The following is a 24,776-nucleotide window of genomic DNA, read 5'->3' on the forward strand; positions in this document are numbered from 1 at the left end:
CACAAGTACATAGGCAAAAACAATAAAAAGAATATGTGTGTGTGTATGAATGACCTCCCTTGTAACTCTCTTTGGAAGTAGTATTTTTAGCAGTACCATCATAATGTCATTTTATGATGATATGAATAAACTCACTTTGTTTCTCTTTTCCTCAATTTTCAGAAGCAAGTTATTTCTGCTTCACTGAATCCGGATGTTAGGGCATTAGTATCCACTTTCTTTTACAAAAAACAAAAACAAAGCAGAAAATAGTGAAGAAAAGGTTACTGATCCTGGTTTCTGCAAGTTTCTTGTAGCAGTAGACCAAACAGATCTAGCCATAATTTGAAGGTTCTATGTTTCTCTCTGTGTGTCTGTGTGTAATGTAACGATCAGTTCTATCCACATTCAGAACCAAGAGATTAAGCAATTTACATGTATCCTTGTTTCTCCATTGGTTCCAAGAACCCATCAGTATTTGCCAGCAAAATTTTCAACTTTCATGGCTACAAGAGAAAGGAAGCCTTACTACTCCCTCTGTCCCAATTTATGTGATACACTTTCCTTTTTAGTCCGTCCCAAAAAGAATGATACATTTCCTTATTTGGGAACAATTCAACTTTAAACTTTACCTTTTACGCTTAACGAGATGATCTATAACCACACAAATATCTTTGGCTTGTTTTAGATCACAAGATTCAAAAGTCTTCCTTTTTTCTTAAACTCCGTGCCCAGTTAAACTATTTCACAAATATTGGGACGGAGGGAGTATAATATTTATAGATTGTCTAAAAGTATAGTCACTTATGGACCTTGAGATCAAAACTTTTTCTCATAAATATTTCCAGAAGTAATGAGGATCATTAATCTAATTGAGATATGATGCTTACCATTCCATTTGGAAGGACTCATCTTGTTCACTCTGACTCCTTCCTTGGTTTGGTACTGCTATTAAGCCTTATAGCTCGTTGGAAGCGCTGTCTTCTCTAGTTTTTTTGCTCTCTTTCTTTTTCCCTCGGCTCGGATCATAGAACAACCTAGTCCCACTTGTAGTTGGTTTGGCTAAAGACAGGTGACAGACTTTTCCCAATACAAGCTTCAAGCAAAAGTTCTTTTTTTGATTTTTTTTTTTAAAAAAAAAAAAAAAAAAGAAGAAAAAGACTGCTGTTTGGAAGAGCAAGATGTTTGAATAGTTAAGTACTAACATGATATCCTTTTAGGACGATGATCTCCTCTCACGAAAAAAGAATAGTTATTAGATGTGTTGCTTATTTTAGTAAGATGATCTCCTTTCACAAAAAAAGAAGAAGAGAGATCATGTTAGAACTTAATTATTAGATGTGTTACTCTTCAAAAACAGCAGTGCTTTTGTTGTATCTATTTTAAAGATGTACATATATATATCCTCTCTTTTACCTCCAAGCTCGAGTTCTGATAATGAAAGTAATTTGGAACTCTACACCTGCTACGGAAAGAGCTGATGGTAAATTGCAAAAAGTACCATGAACTAAAAACATTTAGAAGTGATCAAACAAATTCTTGCAAGACATTACAAAAGCAGCAAACCTGCACCAGCATCTTTAAGTTTTGATGAGCCATGTGTTCTTTAGTCCTTCTGTAGACCACAAGCATGACTTTCGACCTCCCAGAAGTAAACATGTTATTCTCACTAAAGAGTAATGGAGCTCCAATAAAGGATGAGCAATAGAGCGCAAATTAGATCACATTAGTTTTCAGTAAACTTCCAAACCTCTTGCATGGACGTACCCAAAACACAACACAACTTTTGATCATTTGAAATCTCAGTTTGTAGTTAATCAAAAAGCTAGCACTCAAGACAACAGAAATTTCGAAGGAACCAATGTCTCCTTTGGGGGAAATACAAGATTTGAAAGGAATCAAGGTTAATGTTGATATATCTCAGAACAATACTACAGCAAGTGTCAATTAACTTTATAGTTGCTATATTACATTTGTCGTCAATGTTTAGTTAAAAAGATTTTGATTTAGACCACTGAATCATTAAAATATGATACTCGAAAACAAGAGTAATCTCTACCATAGAACTAGAACTAGCAACCAAAAACTCTGATATAACTGCTAAGAGACACAACCCAATAATTTGATTACACATTTTCATATTGAGTGCCTTTGATTTACACTTCATCTACAAACACCTTGAGATTTTTTTAACTATATTATTTCCACTTCTCCAATTAAATGTAAATGTCTTTTCCTGCTCCGTTGATAAAAAAGAAAATCCTATAACTCTTCTCTGTATGTACAGGAAGTCAGTCTTCCACCATATTCTGGTTCAAAGTAGTACAATATGCAATCGGAGGATCCATAAGCATAGATACAGCATATTATAAGACCTTAAATAGTTGGATTTGAATTGATTTACTTTTCAGCAAAAAACATGCCAATATCGAAGTTATCCAGACAAAACAAATCATGAAGCTTTATAGTAATAACAACAAAAGCCATGAATTGTCTTATCTGTGGGACAGTTGTTGCAGGAGTCGAGGTGCTGCAAACGCAAGCATCATCTTTTGAGTTTTGGAGGCAAAGGATGTATACATCCAACTGTTGCCCTGGAAAATTCACATACTTATGAATAAAACTCTTTGGAAAGAAATGAATATGCTCCCAACAAGAACACCAAAGAAATTGGTAATTAAAATCCATAAGAGGACTAGTATTGACAGTCAAATAACGAAAAATGTTCCTAGCAGCTTTAATGATAATCGCCGTAAAATATCAGAGGCTCTTCATGAATAATACGACATGATTGTTCGCTCTCTATTACAAACATTCACAAAGAAATGCATTTGAAAAAGATAGAAGTTTATTTCTTTCCAAGAATATCAGGCATGATAACATAGTTACAATTGCATAACTGTCTACAGGGATGGAGGTAAACAACAAAGACAAAAATATCAACAAAACACCTATTCTCATGCTTGTTACAAAGGCAGAAAACAAAATCAACTGACATGAATACCAGTTCCAGCAGAAATTAAAGTCTTCAGCTCTGCTAAATGTTCATCATTTGAAATATGGAGCGAGATTCGAAGATTAGTTAACAATGCTTCTTGGTCCCAACTTAAGGGACCGGACGCATACAATGCCTCCAAAGTGCACCGATAAGCATGTAACTCCAAGCTATGAATACCTGCTGCTATTTCCTCCTTATCTGCAGAATCTTGAAAAGACTCTACATCACTGCATACTTCTTCTGGGGATAAGTTAGAAAATTTATCGTTGATACTACAACTACCAACGGAACAGGCATCACTAAGAGAATCACTTCTTTTGGTTTGCTCCAATGCACAATATCCATCAGATACATACTTCTCACCCATTATATTCTCTTTGCACTTGGCACTAACATTGACTTGTCCCTTTAAGACAGCTGGCACTACTCTCCGTCTCTTAAAAGCTCTCTCAGTTGCCTCTAAATCCTGAATGTTTCTAAAGGTTTCATTTTTAGACAGGGCAACTTGGGATACCCTATTTAGCAATAACGAAGAGCTAATATGAGACTTCCGCAACTCAGTACACTCCTGAGAAGCTAAATGATCATCCGCAACAAGAGATCTATTCCTTGCGCTAAAAGACAGGACCTTGCTCACCTTTTTAGAAGGTTTTAAAGCTGATAGTTGGTCAGGTCTCCTACACAATCCAGATCCCTATAAAAAGAAACAAACATATAGTCAACAAACACAAACTAAAACGGGAAGATGACTACGAAGAACCAAACAATATAATGAATGAATAAATAATGAAAAAAATAAGTGGAACTCAAAATAGAAAACGGAAAATCCTCAAAATAAAGCGAGAAAGGCCAAATATAACTGGGAAATTCTATTAGACGCAACGCAATCAAGAAGATTGGGGAAAAAAAAAGAGCAATGCTAAATTTCTTCTATCATTCTACATGATGCAAACAAAAATCTCAGAATGAAAATGAAAAGAATTAGGAGAGAACAACATTAGGTTTTGGGAAATGGAGACTACAAACTCACCTTCCTTTTCAAGTTCCGTTCCTTATCTTGCCAACATTGTACCACTCTGGTGTTTGATCTGTGCACACAAAGCTCCTCCAAGCATCCAGTCTGTTGTACCAAATAGTAATCTCTATCTAGAACCTTCACAATTGTAGCAGTCTTCCAAGAAGATTCATCAAATACCTCCAAAACTTGACCAATTTCCTGATTCGTAACCAATTTCTTCGTATTTATTACCTCCACTTTGCTTCCCCTTTTAAACCTCATGATTCTCAGCTCAAACCCGATAACCTGATTATTTCAAAAGCACAGAACCATAATGAGATTCAAAACTTGGTAGTTTAATACTATGCCTTGTATTAAGAAAACGAAAGCATATTATCATCAGTAATTTCAACATATACATGAAAAGACAAAAATCTTCACATCAAGGCCCAAAAAATTAATGGAATTAAAAGTTAACTGATTCAAGGGAGAAACCCCTCACAGAATGGATATATATATATATCCCACCTCCTACCCTTCCCCGCACCACCCGTCCCAACCCAACAACCACCCTCGAACGCACCTCATATTCACCCCACCCCATCACCCACCCCCACCACCACCCCATATATATATGTGGAGAAATCTTACACAAAAAAGTACTAATTATCTACAAAGTACTGCCGATCGTCGATGTTGATTGGGAGCACAAACATTAACAAGGTCTTAGTAGATGAACACACACACACACACCAAAAGAAAAAAAAGAATCTTTTTTTTTTTTTCAAAAATATTACTCCTACAAGCTTAACAAAAACCACCAATCCCAATAAATGCTTAAGTGCCTAAATAACATTCATAAAATTATAGAAAAACTGATTCTTTTGATCAGCAAAGAAAAAAAAAACAAATTTTAAATTAACAATGTCTTAGTAGATGATCACAAACACACACACCAAAAAAAAGAATCTTTCAAAAATATTAGTACAATCTTAACAAAAACCAATAACCCCATAAATGCTGAAGTACCTAAATAACATTCATAAAATTATAAAAAAAAAAAAAAAAAAGATTCTTTTAATCAGCAAAAGAAAAAAAAAATTAAAAAAAAAACTTGCTTAGGCACTGAGCACAATACATTAAAAAAAAAAAAAACTGAAAACAAAACCAAAAATCTGAAATTTAAAATTAAAACCCAACAAATTAATTTCAAGAAATGATCAAAACATCTACACAAAACTACATAATTAAAACCAAATAATAAAATAATTGAAAATATGGATCAAATTACGAACCTTTTTATTAAAATTGAAGCAATAATTCAACTTATGAAGTCTCTGATCGCAAATTGGATTATTCCTTTAAATGAATTAAACGAATTTTTCGGATTTGAGTAAATTGTAATTTGTGTTTCTAGGGTTTGGTTTTGGGGGAAAAAAGAAATATTTAAGAAAATATTTTCAAAAATATATATTACGTAGAGGGGTATTATTGGAAAAAAAAATATGCTGGTTTGGTTCAAAAATTTGATCCACCAGAAAAAAATAAAATAAAGGGTCCCATCATTCCTAATGTACTTTTTTTCTTATTTATTATTTTAATATAATATACCTGATATGCAACTGAGCATATTTAGTATTTAATTAATTAAATTTTATATATTTGGTCACTTTATGTTGGTAATATGTTATTTATATTACTGTTAAATATGAATCAATTGTTGAAGCTTAACATAACAAATAAATAATTAAAGAGTCAATTAGATTTGTAATCTTTTACAAACTTATTTTTAATTTTATATTTTTAGGGGACCGGGGGGGGGGGGGGGAAGAAATATTTAAGAAAATATTCAAAATATATATGACGTAGAGGGGTATTATTGGGAAAAAATAGAAAGGTTTGGTTCAATAACTTGATCCGCCAGTAAAAAGAATAAAGCGTCCCATCATGCCCAATGTACTTTTTTTCTTATTTTATAAGTCCAAATTATTTTATTATAAATATTAGGTGGTTTATTTTCCTCCCCCTAATTGTCACATAATTTTGATTTTAGTTCTCGTGATATCTGACAGACTGTGCATATTTAGTATTTAATTAATTAAATGCGTATATTTCATCCCTTTATGTTGGAAATATGTCATTTATATTATTGTCAAATATGGGTTAATAGTAGAAGCTTAAGATATAAAATAACTTGTTTTTATATGTCGGTTTTATAAGAGATCTTCATTCTTGCACATAATGAATCTTTATATTTATAAAAGAGAGTTTTGAAAAGGTCATTTTCGTCTATTCAAATATTTAGTCACCATAAAAGACCATTTCCTTGTAATTTAAACCGTGAAATAATTAATAATCGTGCTAAATTTGTGAACATTCACAAGCAAAGGGATCAAAAGTGCACGTTTCACTTAATTGGAGTTTAAATATGCTAAGTCAGATATAAAAACTAAAATTAGAATTTATCAATAACTCAAGAACCAAAAAGTGCTTTTTACCCAAAAGGAAATTAATTTATCTAATCTTATTTAATGTTTAGTAGTTAACCGTAGAAAATAACAATGTTATCTTACAATAAATGGAATTTGACGATTAAATGTGTAATGAATAATGAGAATTGTTTTTATAGTTATAGTAAGACCAAATATAGAATCTGTAATGGAGAAGGAAAATCAGTTGTTTCATCAGTTACATTTTATGTAACAGATTTAAAGCAATATTTTATGTATTTTATGAAAAAGTTTTATTGCAAATTAAACCAACCCGTAACCCATAACTCATAACTTCTTGTAGTATACGACTATATTTGAGTTATATAAGGAATTTTTCAAGTTGTTTTAACAGAATTTCTTGTACCACATTGTTATGTTAAATCACTTACCGTTCAGTTACTAAAAGATAAAGACATATACTTTTTTAAATGAGATTTGAGTTCCACGAAAATGCAGATTAGAAGATGACATTTGATATTATTCTGTCTACTCCGATGAAAATTAAAGTAGTAAATATTCAAAAGCACTTTTCGATCATCTTTGGTCAAACATTCAAAAGCTTAAAACCCCTACTTTACTCATTGTAATTGCACAAGGTTGAACTAGTAAAAGATACATGTCATCTGCTCATCAGTTTGATGTAAATATTGAGTGTTAATAAGTTTTTGATAACCTATCTCCTTTTGTTTTTGAATTCTCATTGTATAAATACATTTCCATAGATTTTCTTTTTCTTTTCCCTTTTCTCTTATTCCATGGTAGATGGATTCGTGGAAACTAATGTAATTTAGAAATTCCAAGAGCTTATAATAATGGAAGACCCTTCACATTATATACTATGGTTTGTAAAACGTCAATTATCCATCGAGTTTTCATCCGTACATTTAATATCTTTTAAGAACTTCTCGGTTATCATAAAAAAATGTTGAAGACGGGCAACTATTGTACCTAAGTTTATGCTTACACAAAAAGCAAGAGATTTCTTGAAACAACAAAATAAAAGTACCAAATAGAGTTGTCAATGATATTACTCATTTCGGTGCATTTAACACCCTTACGTTAAGCATTGCTTTTCTAAGTTGAATGCATATGCTTTACACAAATAGGGTCGACAACTAACATTGCCAATCTAAATATGAACAATCAATACATTTTTCAAATGTGATCAAAGATCAAAGCAACGGAATATATTACTTGGTTAAACATACATAGGATTAGGCCTTGGAGTCGAGCGCGGCCGAGCCCAAGCTGATCCCAACTGAACCTAGCTCAACCAAGTTTTTTACAATACTGAGCCGAGTTGAGCCCAAGTGACCTCAATCGAGCTTTATTAAAATATAACCGAGCTCGAGCTTGAGTTCGTAATAGCATATTGCTCTTCTATTTTCCAGGTTAGATTTCGCTTCCTACAAAGATTTACCCATTATTATAATTGAACTTAACCAACTTTTGACAATGCACATAACTTAAAATCTTTCACAAAGGGGGAATTTAATTGCAATAGAAGAAGCTTCATTAAGTTTAAGGGAACACATCAAGAAGGAGAAGTAACAAACTAAAGAATAAAGATACATTTCAGAAAAAGGTTATACCAACTTATTTATCAGTGGTAGATAGAGAATATAATTATCGGATTCATATGAACCCAATGGTGTCGACACGAAACATGAAAATATATATGAAAAATCACTACGATTAAAATAGATAATAAATTATGAACCCATAATTTCAAAAGTGTAACCTACAAACTGAATATCAAATTGAAATCCTGGATCCGACTAAGCTACCAGAGTCCGATTGATCCCACAACTTGGGGTTGTTTGTCTTCAAGACTCGAAGGTTTGGACAATGAATAGTACAGTCGATACCTCAGATATATAAGAAAAATCATCCAACACCAACTTAATTAGGCTTTTAGAAATTAGGTACTGAAAGATGGTAGAAGCACCCATGCTCAAATTCTCCAAGAAAGCACAATTATCGAGGATGTCGGTTAGGGTTTCACCGTCTACGTGACAAGACGGGAGTTTTAGGGTTTTAACATTGACGCAACCTTTAAATGGTGAAGCATCACTTAGTATATATCCATTTAGCTCCACCACTTGAAGAAACCTTCCATTGAATATGCTTCTTATTTGGTACATTAATACCTCTACGAGAGTCAATGGTGAACAGTTTGAAACTCAAATCTAATATAGGATCACGTGGAGGAGTCCACGTGTTCCCACACGCAACGCTATTTGAACAGTAAGAAAGTGAAATTCCTTCATGTTCTTTTTCTTTTTTCAAGAATTCAATCCGACGTAGCATGTAATTGGAGCATCTCCAGTCTCGTGGAATGTGATGCAAGTGAAAAAACGTGACATTACCAACATGCGATGAAAGAAACTAGTCGGCCACAATGGATATTTTTTTGATACGTTCAATTTGAAAATCATTATTATCGTGGTTTTCATCAACTGTTAGATCAAAAGAAAGACGAGACAAAGCTAATTTCCATAAGAATTTCTAGCGTTTTGAATATAAACTGGTGGCTATGGCTTCTTTAGTGGGAAGGAAGGAGATTATTAAACATAAAACTTCATCTGGAAGATTGCTAATCAAGTCTGGAGCTTCTAGTTTTTCTGGATTATGCTGTTTTTGCATTTTGAGAGAATTATATTAGGCTCTGAGAAATACCTTTTACCCCGGCCGGTTAAATTTATATGTAAATACCTTTTACCCCGGCCGGTTAAATTTATATGTCTTAGGTTTTGGTCCTAAAAGGAAAAAAAGTCGTTTTTGATTTCCTTGTGGATAAAACTAGAATCTCTCTCTCCTACCTCAAACCTAAATTAGTTTGGATTTAGATTATTAATGTAATTTAACTTGTGGAAAAGAACTTTTCATAGCAGATTAGTTACCATTAATTTTATTATGGCTTGTTTGGATGCTTGTTACCTATCATTTCATAATGTATTGTATAATGTTGTGTTTCATTGTGTCACACACTAGTAGTTTGAAGAATAAACTTATATATTACAAAGAAAAAGTATGATACGCGATAAAATTAAAAAGATAGGGTAAAGGGTAAAAAGTAGGATTAGTAAGATTAGTATTAAATAATAAGTAAGGGTAAGATGAGAAAAAAAAAGGTGACGACACGATCACACCGAATCAGTCGTTACATAAATGACACTTCAAAGAACGACGGATTTAACAATACGATACAATAAAATTCAAGTTAACAATCAAAACAAACATATATTTCAAGTAAAAATACAATACAATAAAATAGGTAGCAACCATCCAAACAAGCAGTTATAATGATATTTATAGCATGTAATTACTTGATAAATGACGTAACTATATAAATACTTTTTTCCAGATGTATTTACATGTCCTTCTTAAGGAACTACAAGAAAAATGAAATGCAAATTTATATGCTAAAATTAAAAAAAAAAAAAAAAAGTTATTTACTCGAGTCTTCTGTCCTCCCCCATTGTAGTGAAAATGTTGGGCAAGTTAATAGCATTGAAGAACACCAAAACTTTGTGCTATCTAGGGATAATTGCACTTTGAGTCCCTAAATTATAGTTATAGATTCTACTTTTGATCTTTATGAAATTTGACTCTCCGTATTTAACTTTCAATTGATTAAAATATGTTGTATTTGACTATTTATAGATTTATATAGACTTAAAATCATTGTTTCAATGGAGGAATGAGATGAACAAGGTTGGAGAAATGAAATTTGGGGTTTAATTTGGTGGGTAAATGGGTTGGGTTTTATTCGTGGGGCGGGTCAATTTAATTCAGTGATAAATTAATGAAAAATGGTGACTAGGATTTTAGGTGGGAATTTTTAATGAGGTGTCAATGACACAGTTGGCAGTCCGTTAGGGAAGGGGGTAAGGGAGAATATTTTATTAACGGTGGGGACACGGGTGAATGGTATAAGTTACTAGGGGTAAGTATAAACATTTTTTCAAAGTACAGGGTGAATTTGGCCCTTTTCCCTTATATTAATTAGAGTTTGAGAAATCTTGTAACTAGCCATAATTTATATACATCTTAGGTTTTTGGTGCTAAAAGTAAAAAACGCCCTTTTTCTTTTCCTTCTAGTACACTACCTTACACACACAATCGTCTTTCGTCTCCTCTACCTAAATTGATTTGGATTGAATAAAGAATTTTATATACTAGTCACAATGGAATATGCACCATCAGTATAATATTCTTTTACAATCTTTAGTTCCTTACCTATTGTGGCAGGTAATAAAACAGCAAAAGTCCCCATAATGTTTGTCATGTTCGTATAGATGTAAGTTTCACAATATTGATATGAGAAAAACTGCAATATATAGTACTTTTATGCAATTTTTGATTATTCGCATATATAGGAACATGACGACTAGTTGTGGGATGGAGGTAGTATTTCACAGAGGCGGAACTCTTACAAAGATTATGAGGGGTGGCCTGGCCGGGGGGGGGGGGGGGGGTTAATTACAACACGTCAAGTAAGAGAAGCATGCAGAAAAAACAATATAGATTACTACTCCCTCCGTCCCAAAAAGATTGTCCTCCTTTCCTGTTTAGTCTGTCCCAAAAAGATTGTCTTCTTTCTATATTTAGAAACAATTTAACTTTATGAGATGATTTACAGCCACACAAATATCTAAGGCTTATTTTGGATCACACATTTCAAAAGCCTTCCTTTATATTTCTTAAACTTTGTGCCAAGTCAAAAAATGACAATCTTTTTGGGATGGAGGGAGTAACTTATTTGTACTAAAGAATATGAACATTCAATCCAAAATGTTAAGGCAATAAGCAAAGTGCCAAAACATTATAAACTCATTTTAAAAAGCTCTTACACAATCAATAAGGGACAAATGTATAATTAATTCTTTAAAAATATGAAATAACTTCATATACACATATCATCAAAATGGAGAAAGTAATCAGAAGAGAGCACATCGAGTATAAATTTTATCTAAGCTTTGACAGGCGGATCGTACCCACTGGCAGAATGTGTACGCATCTCGAGGTTGGCTTGAAAATTTGGACAATGAATATAAGATATACTTTAGATGAATATTAAAAAGTCTTGCAGCACCAACTTATATAGCTACGGTCTAGCAGCATAGGTAAGATTCCCACACATGCATATGATGAATCTCTAATAACTTGAGTTCCTCGTGACAAATCTTCAAGTTCTTGGGACAGACCAACCACAAAGGCTCAATTTCTCAAAGAACTCACAATTATTGAGTACGTCGATTAGGGTTTCTTCGTTCACACTGCATATGATGAGTTTAAGGGTCTCACATTGACACAGCCTTTAAAGGGTGAAGCTTCTCTCAGTACGTATTCGTTTAATTCCACCACTCGAAGAAACCTTCCTTGGAATGCGTTCATTGGTATAATGCTTCTTACAACAACCTTTTTGCATCGATGAACACGAACAACTCCCACCTTTTCACCCCATACTTCGTAGTACTATTTTTGTCGCAAGAAAGTGAAATCCCTTCGAGTCTTTTCTCATTTTCAAGAATTCAATTCGTCGTAGCATGTCAACGTCCCAATCTTGTGGGAAGTGATGCAAGTGAAAGTAGAGAACATAAAGCAGGTTAAAAGTAAATAAAACCTTCATAGCCCAAGATCGTAACTAAGATCTAAGATTCAACTAACCAGAAGTATGTATTAAAAGGAGAATTTGACACAAGAAAGACTTTCTTAAATTGGCTTAAATGACTTACAATCGTATTGGTTTCGCTTGATTACAAATGTCTAATGTCACTCCTATTTATACTTGTTTGTGACGCTTTTAGATATTATTCTAGATGATCCATAAGAAAAAACTAATCATCTTTATCCCCTACCACTACTCTAGAATATCTAGATTTTTCTTTGTGATAATTATCCAAGATCCTACACTAGACTATTCTAGATAATTCTATCCTCAACTATAAATATCTAAAGTTGTCTAGAATTTCTAGACAATCCCTAAATACAATATATATCAAAGATATTATATTATAACTTTCTAGAAACTCTTTTAAATATCTATGATATTTTTGTTCTTCCAAAAAATTTACTTTAATTTTTCACAGAAAGTTCTTCACGTAGCCAATTTGTGACGAAAGAAACTTGTCCACAATGGATTTTTTTTCAATACGTCGTAATCCAACGTACCATGGACGAATTTCTTTATCATAATCATCATCATCGTCCATCAACATTTATATCAAAAGAAAGGCTAGTTAAAGACTTCCATAAAAATCTCCAAAGTTTCGAAAATAAACTGGTTGCCACAGCTTCTTTAATGGGAAGAAAGGAGATTATTAAACATAATCTCGAAGATTGCTAATCGAGACTGGAGGTTTTTGCTGTATTTGTATTTTTGGCGGCTTGAGAAATACCTTCTAATTATATGTTACTACGTTATTGCAACCTAGTTTTTATGTATATACATAGTACTACGTATTACATTTAAGGGAAAGTTACACATTTGGTCAGTTGGGCAAAATAATTACATTCGTTAGTTAAATATACAAAAATATATAGTACTATTTTGTATTAAAAATATATATTTTATATATATTATACATTAATATACAAAGAATACACATTTGTTGGCTATTATTCTGTTGCAGCTATTTATGTCAATTTCTCTATGTTTAATAGTATTGACATATTTTATTTGACACCATCATTTAATTTATACTATTTTTTAATTTTTTTTTTTGCACGTTTACTCACTTCAAAATTAATTAGACATGCTTTCTCCCTAAAATTCAGGTAAAAATGAATGAATTTCAGACATTTATTACTTCCTTCATTTTATTTTATGTGATATCATATTTTTTATTTCAAAAAGAGTCCCTTATTTATAATCTTTAAAAAAATCATTTAAAGTTCTCATTTTTTTAATAATATATTAACCCAAAAAGATAACGACAATGACAAGGCTTAAAGGGGGCAAAAAAAAAATATAAACTAATAAAATTGTACATGTTTTAGCTTTAGTTAGGTATATCAAATGCCAAAATTTGATACTCAACTACCTTCGATTAACAAAAAGTTCAAGTCCAAGAATAGGAGTACCTTTTTTCTTTTTTCAATCAGCTCAAAAATCTGATTTTCAAGCTTCCAGGAGAATATCATCACAGCAATAGGAGTACCTTTTTATCCTTTTTGGGTGATCGGCTAATGAGTGATGGCTCAAAGTCTAATTAGGAGCATATGTGCTATTTATGTCATTCAGTGACATGGGCTCTCCAAAGGGTAAAATTGTCTCTAGATAACAATATCAGCCAACAGAACAAACAAACAATGCACAGAAATAAAACTGAAATGACCAGAATCTTGAGTTTTTGTCATACTTTTTCATTTCCTTCTAGGATACCACTTTCTCTCCAAATCCTGACGAGGCTCCTCTCCATTTCTTATTCTCTCCATTTTCCTATTTGGATGAGCGACATATACGCATAGTTAAAATTGAAGTTTAGAAATCTAATTATCCAAATTAAGGTCCACATAACAAATATTTCCTTTATTTGCTCTAAAAAAATTAGTAATCCCAAATTCTAGCTAAAACATAATCTCACCCTCTAAATTAATCCTAAACTTTTCTCTCTTTACCTATTTCATGGGGAAAATTTAAAAGTAGCTAAGCATTGAATAGATTTAAAACGATGGCAAAAACATAATTAGCAGTCCAGAAAAAACTATTCGCCAATTTTTCTCGTCAAATTTTAGCCCAATCAAATATAACTCATCTAGACAAAAATGGGTTGGACAGGTATATATTCATTAACAGATCAATTTGGACATAGTTCAAGTCAGCCTATCTAAAAGTTTGGATCAAACTCATCAAGAAACCTATCAAAACATATAAACACAAGGTTTTTTTAGTTTAGTTTGATATAGTTATGATACATAAAAGGGAACTAGTTAGATTTGGTAATTAAACAAATTATTCAAGAACAAACAAATGAAAAAAAAGATTTTGTGTTGAACGTTGGTTTTAAACCGTACAAATGCAGCAGAACCCGCCCATCTGACACTCCATATGTCAATGCATGCAACTTATTTAATATCACAAGAGTTAAGGAGCAAAACTCTTACAAAGGAAATTCATACTACATCAAAATTAATAAATCATCTGGATGACACAAGAACTATTTGAGTAACATGCAAGAAATAAATTGATGATCTATGTTGCTCGAACTCTTCAAAATGTCATCGGGTGCGTGTAAGATCCTTCAAAAGTAGTGCATTTTTGGAGGATCCAACACTCAAAAGCTAGATCATTTTTGGACAGTCCGAGCAACATAGAAGAAGATACCAGCAACAACTGTTTTCTCTGCCTAGCTTATGTACAATTATGCGTACACTAAACCTTCTATTGTCTTCAACTTCACTTATCTCTTTTGAAAATTCAAGAACTTGATGCCATAGGCAAAAACAAAGCAGAATAGAACAGCCCATGCCACATGTGCAACAGCAACAACTCCCAAAAAATCATACTCAAATCCCAAATATTCTTTTAGATACAGCTTTAATGGTATTTCGCCAACGCCTGGTACCTCAACATTATCGTTATTGTCACCAACCTGAGATGTTACAAGACCATATATTGTCCATGATACTGGAGACCCCCAGTAATACCACCTCCACCATATTGGAATTTGCTGCAAAAAGCAAAATTTTGATGTATCAGATGCTGAAATCTTTTTCAATGTGTTAGATTTCAGTTAAAGTGTTATGCTTCTTTTGATGTGAAGATGACATGAGTTGAGATTAAATGGAATCGTAAAGATTCATATAGCTGACACCAACTTGTTTGGGACTGAGGCACCAATATTGTTGTTGTCGTTGTTCTGCTTCTTCTGAGCTAAAATGCGTGCTTTTGGATAGTACTTTTAAGTGAACTTATAGTATAAAATTTGCAGAGAAGTTAAACTCATTTTGACAGTGCAGGGGTTGATTTACTTACCGGTCTAGGGATAAGGAAACCGGAGAACAAGTTCCAAAAGCTGAGGAAGAATGACATGACGATGGCAGCAATCGGGTAGCTCGGAGTGAGTGCTACAAGCATCATTCCATACATAGTAAAGTAGATGAAGCACATGAAAACGAAGAAATAGAACCAAACGAATTTAGCAGCTGTCCAGTGGAAACCGATCATTGAATATAGGAGGAGGCTGTAAATAAATGTTTGGATCGCGACGTAGACAGTCTCTATGGCCACCTGCAGAGGGCAAAATGGACTATTTAGTTCTTTGACAATGATATGTTTTTTACAAATTATGTTCTGTTTGGTGCTTCCTTTACCTGAGCGAATGCATAAGGCAGAGCAGAATACATCCCTGCTGCTCTTTCTCGATAAAAAACCGTTCTCTCTACTGCCACAACAGACTGGACAGCTGAAGTATTTGTTCCGCCAAGGAACATAACAGCAGCATACATAGCTCCAAGTAGATTTAATAGGTCTTGCAATTTGTACCTGTTATCATGATTATGCCATCAGGGTTCCATGAAATGACGCCTAGATGATTGATTCATCGATAAAATAGTGACAGGAAAAGGAGAAAAACGAGTTCTTGTGCAAGACGATGACTTACATTTTCTTCCCTTTATCCCAGAAAATAATGCCAAATATAATTCCTATTATTGCTGTCATAGAAAACCTTATGGCATTATACTGTGGATGCCTCCAATAGGACAAGTTTTGTTTCCAAAAGCAAGCCTTGCACTGACTGATAAACTGTTGGGAGTATTTCGAAGGAAAACAAAGGTCTCGGGACCCTGGTGCTGGAACACTTAGGTGTTTGATAAGTTCTTGATTCCTCCTGTGAAAGTTGATTTGTAAACGACAGTGAGGTAGTTAGCAACACAATACTGAAATTAAAATGAAAAAGGCTATGTTATCTTCTTATTACCTATATAGATCCGAGTTCGCGTAAATATCTGCAAAGTCCACATTAAGTTGAGCCTCAACTGCAGTGGTGATATCCAACATCCAAGTAGCCGGATTATATCCCTCTTTAATTGTAGGAACCCCAGGAACAAACTGGAAAAAACAGTTTTAATTACTGATTTATCTATACAGTGTCACCGTGAGAACTTGAAAATTTTGGATGAGATGATACTGACTTGAAAATACTCAACCAATAGCCGAGAATGATGTCCGAGAGGTCCAGCATAAACGACTTGTTCTCCTTTTTTCATTAACAACAGCTGCAAAGGTAGTCATTCGCGTGAGCAGAAAGACAGTTATACTTCCTCCGTTTTATATGTGAATGTGTAACTAAGCGCTGAGTCTAATAAAGAGAGAACGACTTTCAAAACTTGTGGTCTTAAACATGACATCTTTGTGGCTATAAATCAAGTCACTGAGAGTAAAACGGGGAAATTTATGTCAAACTGACTCCAAATATAGAAGGTTGTCGTTCTTTATAAGCCAATATTTCGATCTTTACCTCATCAAAAGCTTCAAATATATCTATGCTTGGCTGGTGGATAGTGCACACGACAGTTCGGCCTGTATCCACTGTATTTCTCACAGTTCGCATCACAATTGCTGCAGCTCTAGCGTCGAGTCCTGATGTAGGTTCATCCATGAAAATAATAGATGGATTTGCTACCAGTTCCACAGCTATGGTCAGTCTCTTCCTTTGTTCAGTTGAGAGACCATCTACCCCTGGCAGGCCAACTAGAGATTTCTTGAGTGGATTCAACTCAACTAGTTCCATTACTTCCTCGACGAAATTCTGAACAAAAACACTAGGCAAGTTAGTCCTTCACCTCCCATGATAGATGGGGTCGACTATTCTGAATTATGATGATTCATCATAAAATGACCGGCTTTATGCTGGTTTTATGTTGGCTGTCAGCCTATTACGACCTTTTTTTTTTCCCGGCTCGGGACCAGCAATGTGACCAGAAAGGTCACACAGGCGGATTTCTTAAACATGGCTTTAACATAAAATATAAATAAAGATTCTTATTGTTATTGCAAGGTTTAGAAACATATGCAGAAGCAGAAAATGAGACTTTTGAGGGCATGAACATAATATAAACAAACCGGAAAAGGTGATAGGAGTCTATACCATCCTAGTTTCCTTTTTGACATCTGGAGAGAGACGCAACCAAGCTGAATATATCAATGACTCGTAAACAGTAACATGTGGAGAATGGATGTCATTTTGTTCACAATAACCACATATACGAGCAAAAGTTGATTGGTTTTTTGGATAACCAGAAATTACGATACTTCCGTCAGTGTAGCCACCAGTTTTTCTTCCTGCTAAGACATCCATCAAAGTGGTCTTACCAGCTCCACTTACACCAACTAAGGCTGTAAGGACTCCAGGCCTGAAAGCGCCGCTAACATCTCGTAATAATTGGAGACGAGTCTCTTCAATTCCTTGGGCTTTCATTTCCTGACACGCATACAACCGGGTGATGAGTAAGAAATTAAGCATAACAGTATCAACGGTTGGAACCCGATGAATGTTTCTTACTGCTGGCATATCGACATAGTAATTGACGTGGTTAAATGCAAGCGACAATGGCTGGAAAGGAAGCACCATTCCTCTTTTTTTGGCTGCTTTTTCGTCAATACTCGAGTTATTCCTTACAGCCATATCTATACCTGCAACAATCATTCAGGAATTGCTTAACTTTACAGCAGTATCTCTAAAGTATATTAGAAATCTAAAGACACGGAAAATGGATATGTATATGACTGTCAAACCTTCATCAACCGCCACGGTGGTAGATGCTGAACTCTTCTCTGTTGCTTCTTTGGGATTACGGTTTCTTTGCTCGTTTTTCTTACATTTGTCATCTTCCATTGTAACAGATTTAGAATCAGCAAATGCTGCGGTTTTATTTACAAAAATGGATCAGAGAGCAACAAATAAATTTCTGAAATTTCAAATAGAAGAGAGGGAATTTCTGTCATACGGTTTAAGTATGTCAGCGCCAAGATGAAGCAGAAGTTGAAGAGAAATGAGAAGGCAAATAGAGCGATGACACATATCCAGAACATATAGTCATCTAAATACATGCTCCTTGACTTAAGAAGAACCTTTCCCACCGTTTCCTCGGAGAAACTCGTATCATTGTTACGCTGAACATGAAAAGATAGGTATGTAAATATAATCAAATGTCAATGGTAGTCACTTATCACGAACGAATAGTAGAGCTTACAGTACTCCATCTTTTGTCCAGAAATTCGTTGATGGCTATGGCATTCTGTGCATATGACATGGGAGACACATAGTAGGCCCATTTTATCCACGGTTCCAAGTCATCTATAATCACAAATAAGAAATGGCAGTAAGAATATCGGACATCAATGTGAACGTCGATCAATTTTAGTAATCTATGTCCACCTATAGATCTGTGATGTAAAATAACAATATGTAACTGACCTTTCGCAACAATGAAACCACCAAGCACAAAGACTATCAGTAGAGTGAAAGTACCGATAGTGTTTGCAACTACTTGAGTCCTTCCAATTGCAGCAATGAAACGGAAAAGAGACAATGCCATCTGGTGCAGAGCGAAAAATACCAAGAATTGGCGGAAAAACCTGAAAATATTCCGTGGTGAAAATAAAGTAAGTCTGATTACTTTGAACTTATTTTCAGGATGTATTAAATATTCACATTAGCCATAAATCATACTCCTTGTTTTAATTTAAGTATCTTCCTTTCCTTTTTAGTTTGTTTAAGAAAGAATGCCTCTTTCTATATTTGGTAACTCTTTAATTCTAACATTTTGCCTGTCATTTTTAAGATCGCAAGATTCAAACGGAATTTTGGTACATAACACACATCTTTAGTTTAAGACCACAAGATTCAGAACTCTTTATTTTATTAAACTTCGTGCCCAGTCAAACAAAACAATTAAATTGAAACAGATGGAGTATTCTTTTATAGTCTATTGGAGTGAACGACAGGTACATACCTACTTGCCTCTGGAGCAAAACCGATGGTATTATAAGTAAGGACAATCCATATCAAGGATTCCATAAAGGAGAGGGGGATTCTTAAAAGCCATATGGGGAGAGCAAAAGCCCAGGCAGGATAAAATAGAGAATCTCTTTGTTTAAAGAACACGGGAAGTCTGAAAATGGTCAATGCAAGCTCTGCAGTACCGTTAAACATCACATTGATGAGGCTGAAAAACAATGCCCCGTAAAATTTGCCTCCGTCTGCAATCTTTCCGACTTTCATCTCTGTCCTAAAGAATACTGTAAAGGTTATTATTGACATGATAGTAATCTGGAATGTCTTGAATATGTATAAGAATGAATTCCGCTTCATCAATAGCCATTCCCTTGATAAACATGCCTTGAAGAGCTCCATGTTGGAGATACCGTATTTTTCTGTGACAAGTGCAGCTGGATGGGCTCTGCTTTTGTCATAAGCAACTCCTAGTTCATCAAAAAGCTTATGTTCAACACCAAAATTGCTAAAGCATTCCACGAATTCAGCCACTGGAATGAATCTATAAGGTTGTTTTTTTCTGAACCAATACTGTTCTTGGTCCTTTAGAGAAGTAACCTCTTGGAGAAAGTCAGCAATTCCTTTCCTTTCGGGGCATTTAAATCCAACACTTTCGAAAAACTCAAGAACGTTCTCACGTGGACCTTGGTAGACTATTTCTCCCTCCGAAAGCAAAATGATATCATCGAAAAGTTCAAAAGTTTCTGGTGCAGGTTGAAGAAGGGATATTATCACAGTCACATCCATTATATGGACCATCTGCCTCATGTATTTGATAATTTGAAATGTTGTAGAACTGTCAAGGCCCGTTGAGATTTCATCCATAAAGAAAACTTTAGCAGGACCAACCAACATTTCTCCTGTATTCAGTAAATAGTTGATACGAAGTGTCATAAGGTGCATACTCATTTGACTCAGCATGAAATTTAAGAATGAAAGACTTTCAACACATACTAAAAGTGCCTTTACAACTTGTGGTCTTAAACATGTCATAACATTATCAGGCTATAAAAGCATGTCATTAAGGGTAAGTGGTAAGTGTAAAGTTAAAGAGTTTCCAAAAATAGAAAGGTCTCACTCTTTTTAGAACAGACTGAAAAGAAAAGAGTCATGTAAAATGGAACGGATGGAGCAATAGTTTAGAAACCTGTCGTCAGCCGCTTCTTCTGCCCACCTGATATACCCCTTCTCATCTGATCACCTACCATTATATCAGCACAAATATCCAGCCCAAGTATCTGCAGATTACCCGAATAATAAGATACCCCGTATACCGGTTCTGAAATACACGGAATTATTATGACTAACATCAGGATCTAACCTTAAGAATATAGTCTGTGATTAGACTTGATTCTTGGCCTGCAACTGCTGTAGCTTTCATAAATGCATCTATCTCGGGATCCGGTTTGATTCCCAATTCCTTTTCACGCCTTGACAATTCAGTGAGGAGCTCATATCTTGTTCCAACTCCTAAACTACGTCCGGCAAAATCCAACGTCTCTCTGACTGTCATCTCTCCATAATGAAGGTCATGCTGACTAATATAAGCACAAGTCCTTTGAGGGATAAAATCTGACAGTTCATGACCACAATAACTGATTTTTCCAGTAACCTAAATAGACGAACTAATAGTTAGATATACATCATAGACTAAACACTTTAAGCCATAATTTTGGAAGTTGAAGAATCACATACTCTTAGATCCTTGTCTGGTACTCCAGCAAGTGCCTTTAGCAATGTAGTTTTCCCACCTCCTGGAGGCCCGAGAAGTAGTGTCATCCTATAAGATACAAAAAGCATATACTTTTTATGAGACAACAAACACTTCTTAAAATAAGCAGATTGTGGAAACTTCGCCAAACAGACTACAGATGGAATGTCTATTTGACGAAAAGCACTTTTTAAAAATAAGCAGATCTTGGAAGTTTTGCCAAACAGATTATAGATGGAACATCGTTTATTGAACATACCTTGATGGTTTTACAATTCCACTTACATCACAAAGTATCTTGACGACCCTTTTCTTCGAAGGGACAAGCTTGATCTTTTCAAGAGCCCCCTATGAAATTTGTAACATAAAAGAGAAACAATTAATTATTACATGTTCCTACTGCACAAAGTCCTCATTTGGTAGCAAAATTAAACAACATAGAACCTAAGAATAACTATAATTGTTGAAAGATTGATTTCTGAAAAGGAAATAGTACCTCTATAAAGTTGATGGTAGCATTCAACAAAGTAGGTAATGCCCTAGATCCAACAAATGTATCTCCTTCAATGGAAAGATGCTCAAACCGAACTTCAATTTTTGGAACATCAATCGCAACCCTGTTTCATGCAACACAAAGAAACATCAATATTCCTATTCATATACACATAATTTGCATCATTGGAACAATGTCAAACACCAAGCTTAAGAAATTATTGCACCCAAGGATGTTATCTAGTGTTCATGGGTGAAAACCATGGGACACAAGGTTCAAATCATCATAGAGACAAATAGGTGATTTCTATCCATCTACCTGAGCCTCAGTGGACAAAGTTATCTGGTTCCTGTGCTAGCATGTAAGGTAGCAAATACCCAATAAAATAGTCGAGGTGTGCATAGGCTGACCTCGATAATGAAAAGAGATTGATATCAAGAAAGATTAAAGTACTTTACCTATCAGTCCTATCTCTTAGCCTAAGAAGAAACCTCTCATTATCTTCTTCAACAATTTTAAGTATACTTTCCATCAGCTGCTTTTTATCTTGCAATCCAAGATTTGTAACATCAACTTCTTGATCAACAATCTTTCCATCATCCAATGTTTGCTTCAAAATTCCTTTCCTTACCCTATCATATGTTGGAAGTCTCTCAATTGCAGCCAATTTTAACTCATCTTCGTCGTCGTTTTCCCTCCCACTTGTCTGAAAAACATCACCTCCTGGTGCAGCAAAAACTTCCCTAACACTTGCTGAAGCCCAACTTCTTCCACTTGCTGATCCAAAGCTCATGATTCTCGTCGATCGTCGGCTTATAGAGTTGGCTAGTTCATCTTTGCTTATAGTTGCTGACATTTTCACCCTCTTCTCAGTCCATTCAAGATTTTATGATAATCATAAAAGATATAAGTCACTGAATCAAACACCCTTTTCTAGACTTAACGTTTGCGTATAAGTTCTTCACAAATACAGTTAGTGCAGAAGTTTCACCTTTATATATACTGAAAAGATGAAACCAAAGGAAGAGTCTTATATCATTCCAAGAAAAGAGATAGAAGAATTAACCTAAATTGCCACCAAACTGCTTAAACTAAAATAGCCCTTGAATATACAATCTGTGTATTATATTATGTATAAGAGCGCATAATCTATGTGTACCAGCCAAAAGATGTAGACAGTGAATTCGACCTACTATTTATAAAGAAAGGTATATAGATAAGCAGAAAGCAAATTTGCAAGCTGATTTACTACCTTTATCCGTAATTTTAAAGATGCATACACAAAAAAGTAGTCAGTACACTTTGGTGACAATAAATACTAGATTGATGTGGATGACATGCATATCTCCGGATAAGCTCATGAGATAATTGGCCATGTGAAACTTAGTTTGATAGGAATATTATTGAGTGTGTGAATAAAGTCCTGCATGGTAGCTAAAAGGAAAAAAAATCATATGCAGCGTAGTGCTTTTTGGGAAAATATACGGGCATGGCTCATAACAAGAAACGTCATACCATATTAAAAGTATCTTTAAGTTGTTTTAGTCCGACGCTTTGTGCTTAGTATATTGTAAAAGATCAGGAAAGAACCAATGAATATACACCTATATGGAGTTAGGAGTATTTCCACAAGTAATGATTTTTTAACGACTTTTCATTACTTGAGCACTAACTTTTTTTGGATAAAAGAGGTTAGTTATGAGTGGATGAACTTTATAATATGGAGTAAGATATTTTATGGAGACTGATTTTGTCAGTCAAACAAATGCTAAGGTTTGACAAATTACTAACTTAATTTCATTAAGGCACGGACTCTACTGTTGTCTCTTAAGGTGCTTTTCTCACTGACCTTTTGCTTTATCTTATGTACTTCTGACTCACCATCGAGGATTTGGGTGGGATAGATATTATTCCTCCACTTTTAATTAGAGGTCTTGGATCATATCTGAGTATGAAGTTTTTTTTATAGTAGAGAACACTTCCACTTTAAATGAGTCTTACACGACGAAAATTTGAATAAGTTGGGCCCTAATACGCGTATGATAACACATTTTTGTTATTTCCTCCGCATTTACACTAAATTATACTCCCTCCATTTCAATTTATGTGAATCTATATCCGTGCCAAAAATACTGACCCCTTTCTATATTTGAAAACAATTTACCTTTATGCAATGATTTATAGCCATACAAAATATGTGACTCACTTAACACCACAAGTTTAAAAGTTTTCTCTTCTTTGTTAAATTTCGTATCAAGTCAAATGGGTTAACATAAATTGAAACGGAGGGAGTAGTACATGTTTATTACTTAACTATAGTTAAATAATACTTCATGTATTTTAAATTTAATTTCATATCTGAGATTAAAATGCTAGATTTAGTATAAACGCCGGATGCGAATAGTTATTTACGATTTTACTATTGATACGGTTTACTTAATTGCACAGTCAAGATTTTATACAAGCGATGTCGATGTATTGTCATTTGCCACAGTTCAATTTGTACATGAGTTTGATCGGGGCGATGGAGTTCCAAAGCTGTATTTCATGTCCAAAATTGATGTTTTCTTTGAATTAATCTTTTAAGCATTATCAGTCCTTGTATAACATATTATACTATAAGTAGGATCTATGAAAGTGAAAAGTTCAGGGGTGGCTCAATAAAGTTGATGGCCTAAAGCCAAACTGAAATTTGATAATAGCATAGCCGTAAAAAGCAAATATCTTTCAACTAAAGTTTTTGAATGATTTTATAACATTGAAGCATTTTAATTCTTGTTTTCGCCAGATCTTGAACTTGTATTTTTTTTTTCTCCAATTCCATGTTAATCAGTTACATACACTTCGTAACAATTTTTATGTCTTAAAAAAAAATTATACTAATTGACATGGGATACATGTGCAACGCACGTGCACAAAAACTAAGAATATTATATACTTGAATAAGGATGTTTATATTTCCTTATTTATAATTTGAAATAATTCTTGTTTGTGGGTGGAGGGCGCATCATGGTTGTCCTAATATGCGTATGAGAACGCATTTTTGTTCTTTGAAACCCTGCCTAACCTTAATTAGCTATCTAAAAAATAGCTATATTT

The 24,776-nt window shown here is 34.1% G+C and overlaps 2 protein-coding genes across 3 annotated transcripts; both read right to left on the reverse strand.

Moving 5' to 3' along the window:
• Positions 1–2,085: 2,085 nt before the first annotated feature.
• On the reverse strand, positions 2,086–4,367 carry LOC132068107 (uncharacterized). Of its 2 annotated transcripts, none has more exons than XM_059461586.1 (3): positions 4,008–4,367; positions 2,984–3,671; positions 2,086–2,573 (listed from the first exon to the last, which is right to left on the reverse strand). In XM_059461586.1, exons 1-3 carry the CDS (start codon positions 4,254–4,256, stop codon positions 2,380–2,382), a joined length of 1,131 nt encoding a protein of 376 aa, XP_059317569.1. In that variant the 5' UTR covers positions 4,257–4,367; the 3' UTR covers positions 2,086–2,379. The 2 variants fall into 2 exon arrangements, with proteins under 2 accessions (XP_059317569.1, XP_059317570.1); XM_059461587.1 differs by having other exon boundaries at positions 2,364–2,573; positions 2,976–3,671; positions 4,008–4,356.
• Positions 4,368–14,509: 10,142 nt separating this feature from the next.
• Positions 14,510–23,224, reverse strand: LOC132068108 (pleiotropic drug resistance protein 2-like). The gene is made up of 20 exons (XM_059461588.1): positions 22,136–23,224; positions 21,681–21,801; positions 21,444–21,532; positions 21,169–21,253; positions 20,795–21,085; positions 20,621–20,711; positions 19,433–20,333; positions 18,895–19,055; positions 18,671–18,774; positions 18,425–18,590; positions 18,213–18,338; positions 17,980–18,110; positions 17,566–17,898; positions 16,936–17,226; positions 16,610–16,693; positions 16,396–16,526; positions 16,078–16,305; positions 15,788–15,959; positions 15,450–15,704; positions 14,510–15,144 (listed from the first exon to the last, which is right to left on the reverse strand). The coding sequence occupies exons 1-20, from the start codon at positions 22,531–22,533 to the stop codon at positions 14,875–14,877; spliced, it is 4,428 nt and encodes a 1,475-aa protein (XP_059317571.1). The 5' UTR covers positions 22,534–23,224; the 3' UTR covers positions 14,510–14,874.
• Between the last annotated feature and the right edge of the window lie 1,552 nt (positions 23,225–24,776).

Source organism: Lycium ferocissimum, chromosome 8 (genome assembly GCF_029784015.1).
Source record: "Lycium ferocissimum isolate CSIRO_LF1 chromosome 8, AGI_CSIRO_Lferr_CH_V1, whole genome shotgun sequence".
NCBI lineage: Eukaryota > Viridiplantae > Streptophyta > Magnoliopsida > Solanales > Solanaceae > Lycium > Lycium ferocissimum.

Bases quoted from the DNA above. Each gene is read 5' to 3' on its own strand.
- LOC132068107 (XM_059461586.1), bottom strand. From the start codon at position 4,256: ATGAGGTTTAAAAGGGGAAGCAAAGTGGAGGTAATAAATACGAAGAAA. The intron at 3,672-4,007 runs GTGAGTTTGTAG...TTCTTTTTATAG, and splicing joins AACGGAACTTGAAAAGGAAG to GGATCTGGATTGTGTAGGAG. The intron at 2,574-2,983 runs GTATTCATGTCA...TGAATTTTCCAG, and splicing joins TTTAATTTCTGCTGGAACTG to GGCAACAGTTGGATGTATAC.
- LOC132068108 (XM_059461588.1), bottom strand. From the start codon at position 22,533: ATGTCAGCAACTATAAGCAAAGATGAACTAGCCAACTCTATAAGCCGA. The intron at 21,802-22,135 runs GTAAAGTACTTT...TGCATGAAACAG, and splicing joins CTAAGAGATAGGACTGATAG to GGTTGCGATTGATGTTCCAA. The intron at 21,086-21,168 runs GTATGTGATTCT...TCGTCTATTTAG, and splicing joins TACCAGACAAGGATCTAAGA to GTTACTGGAAAAATCAGTTA.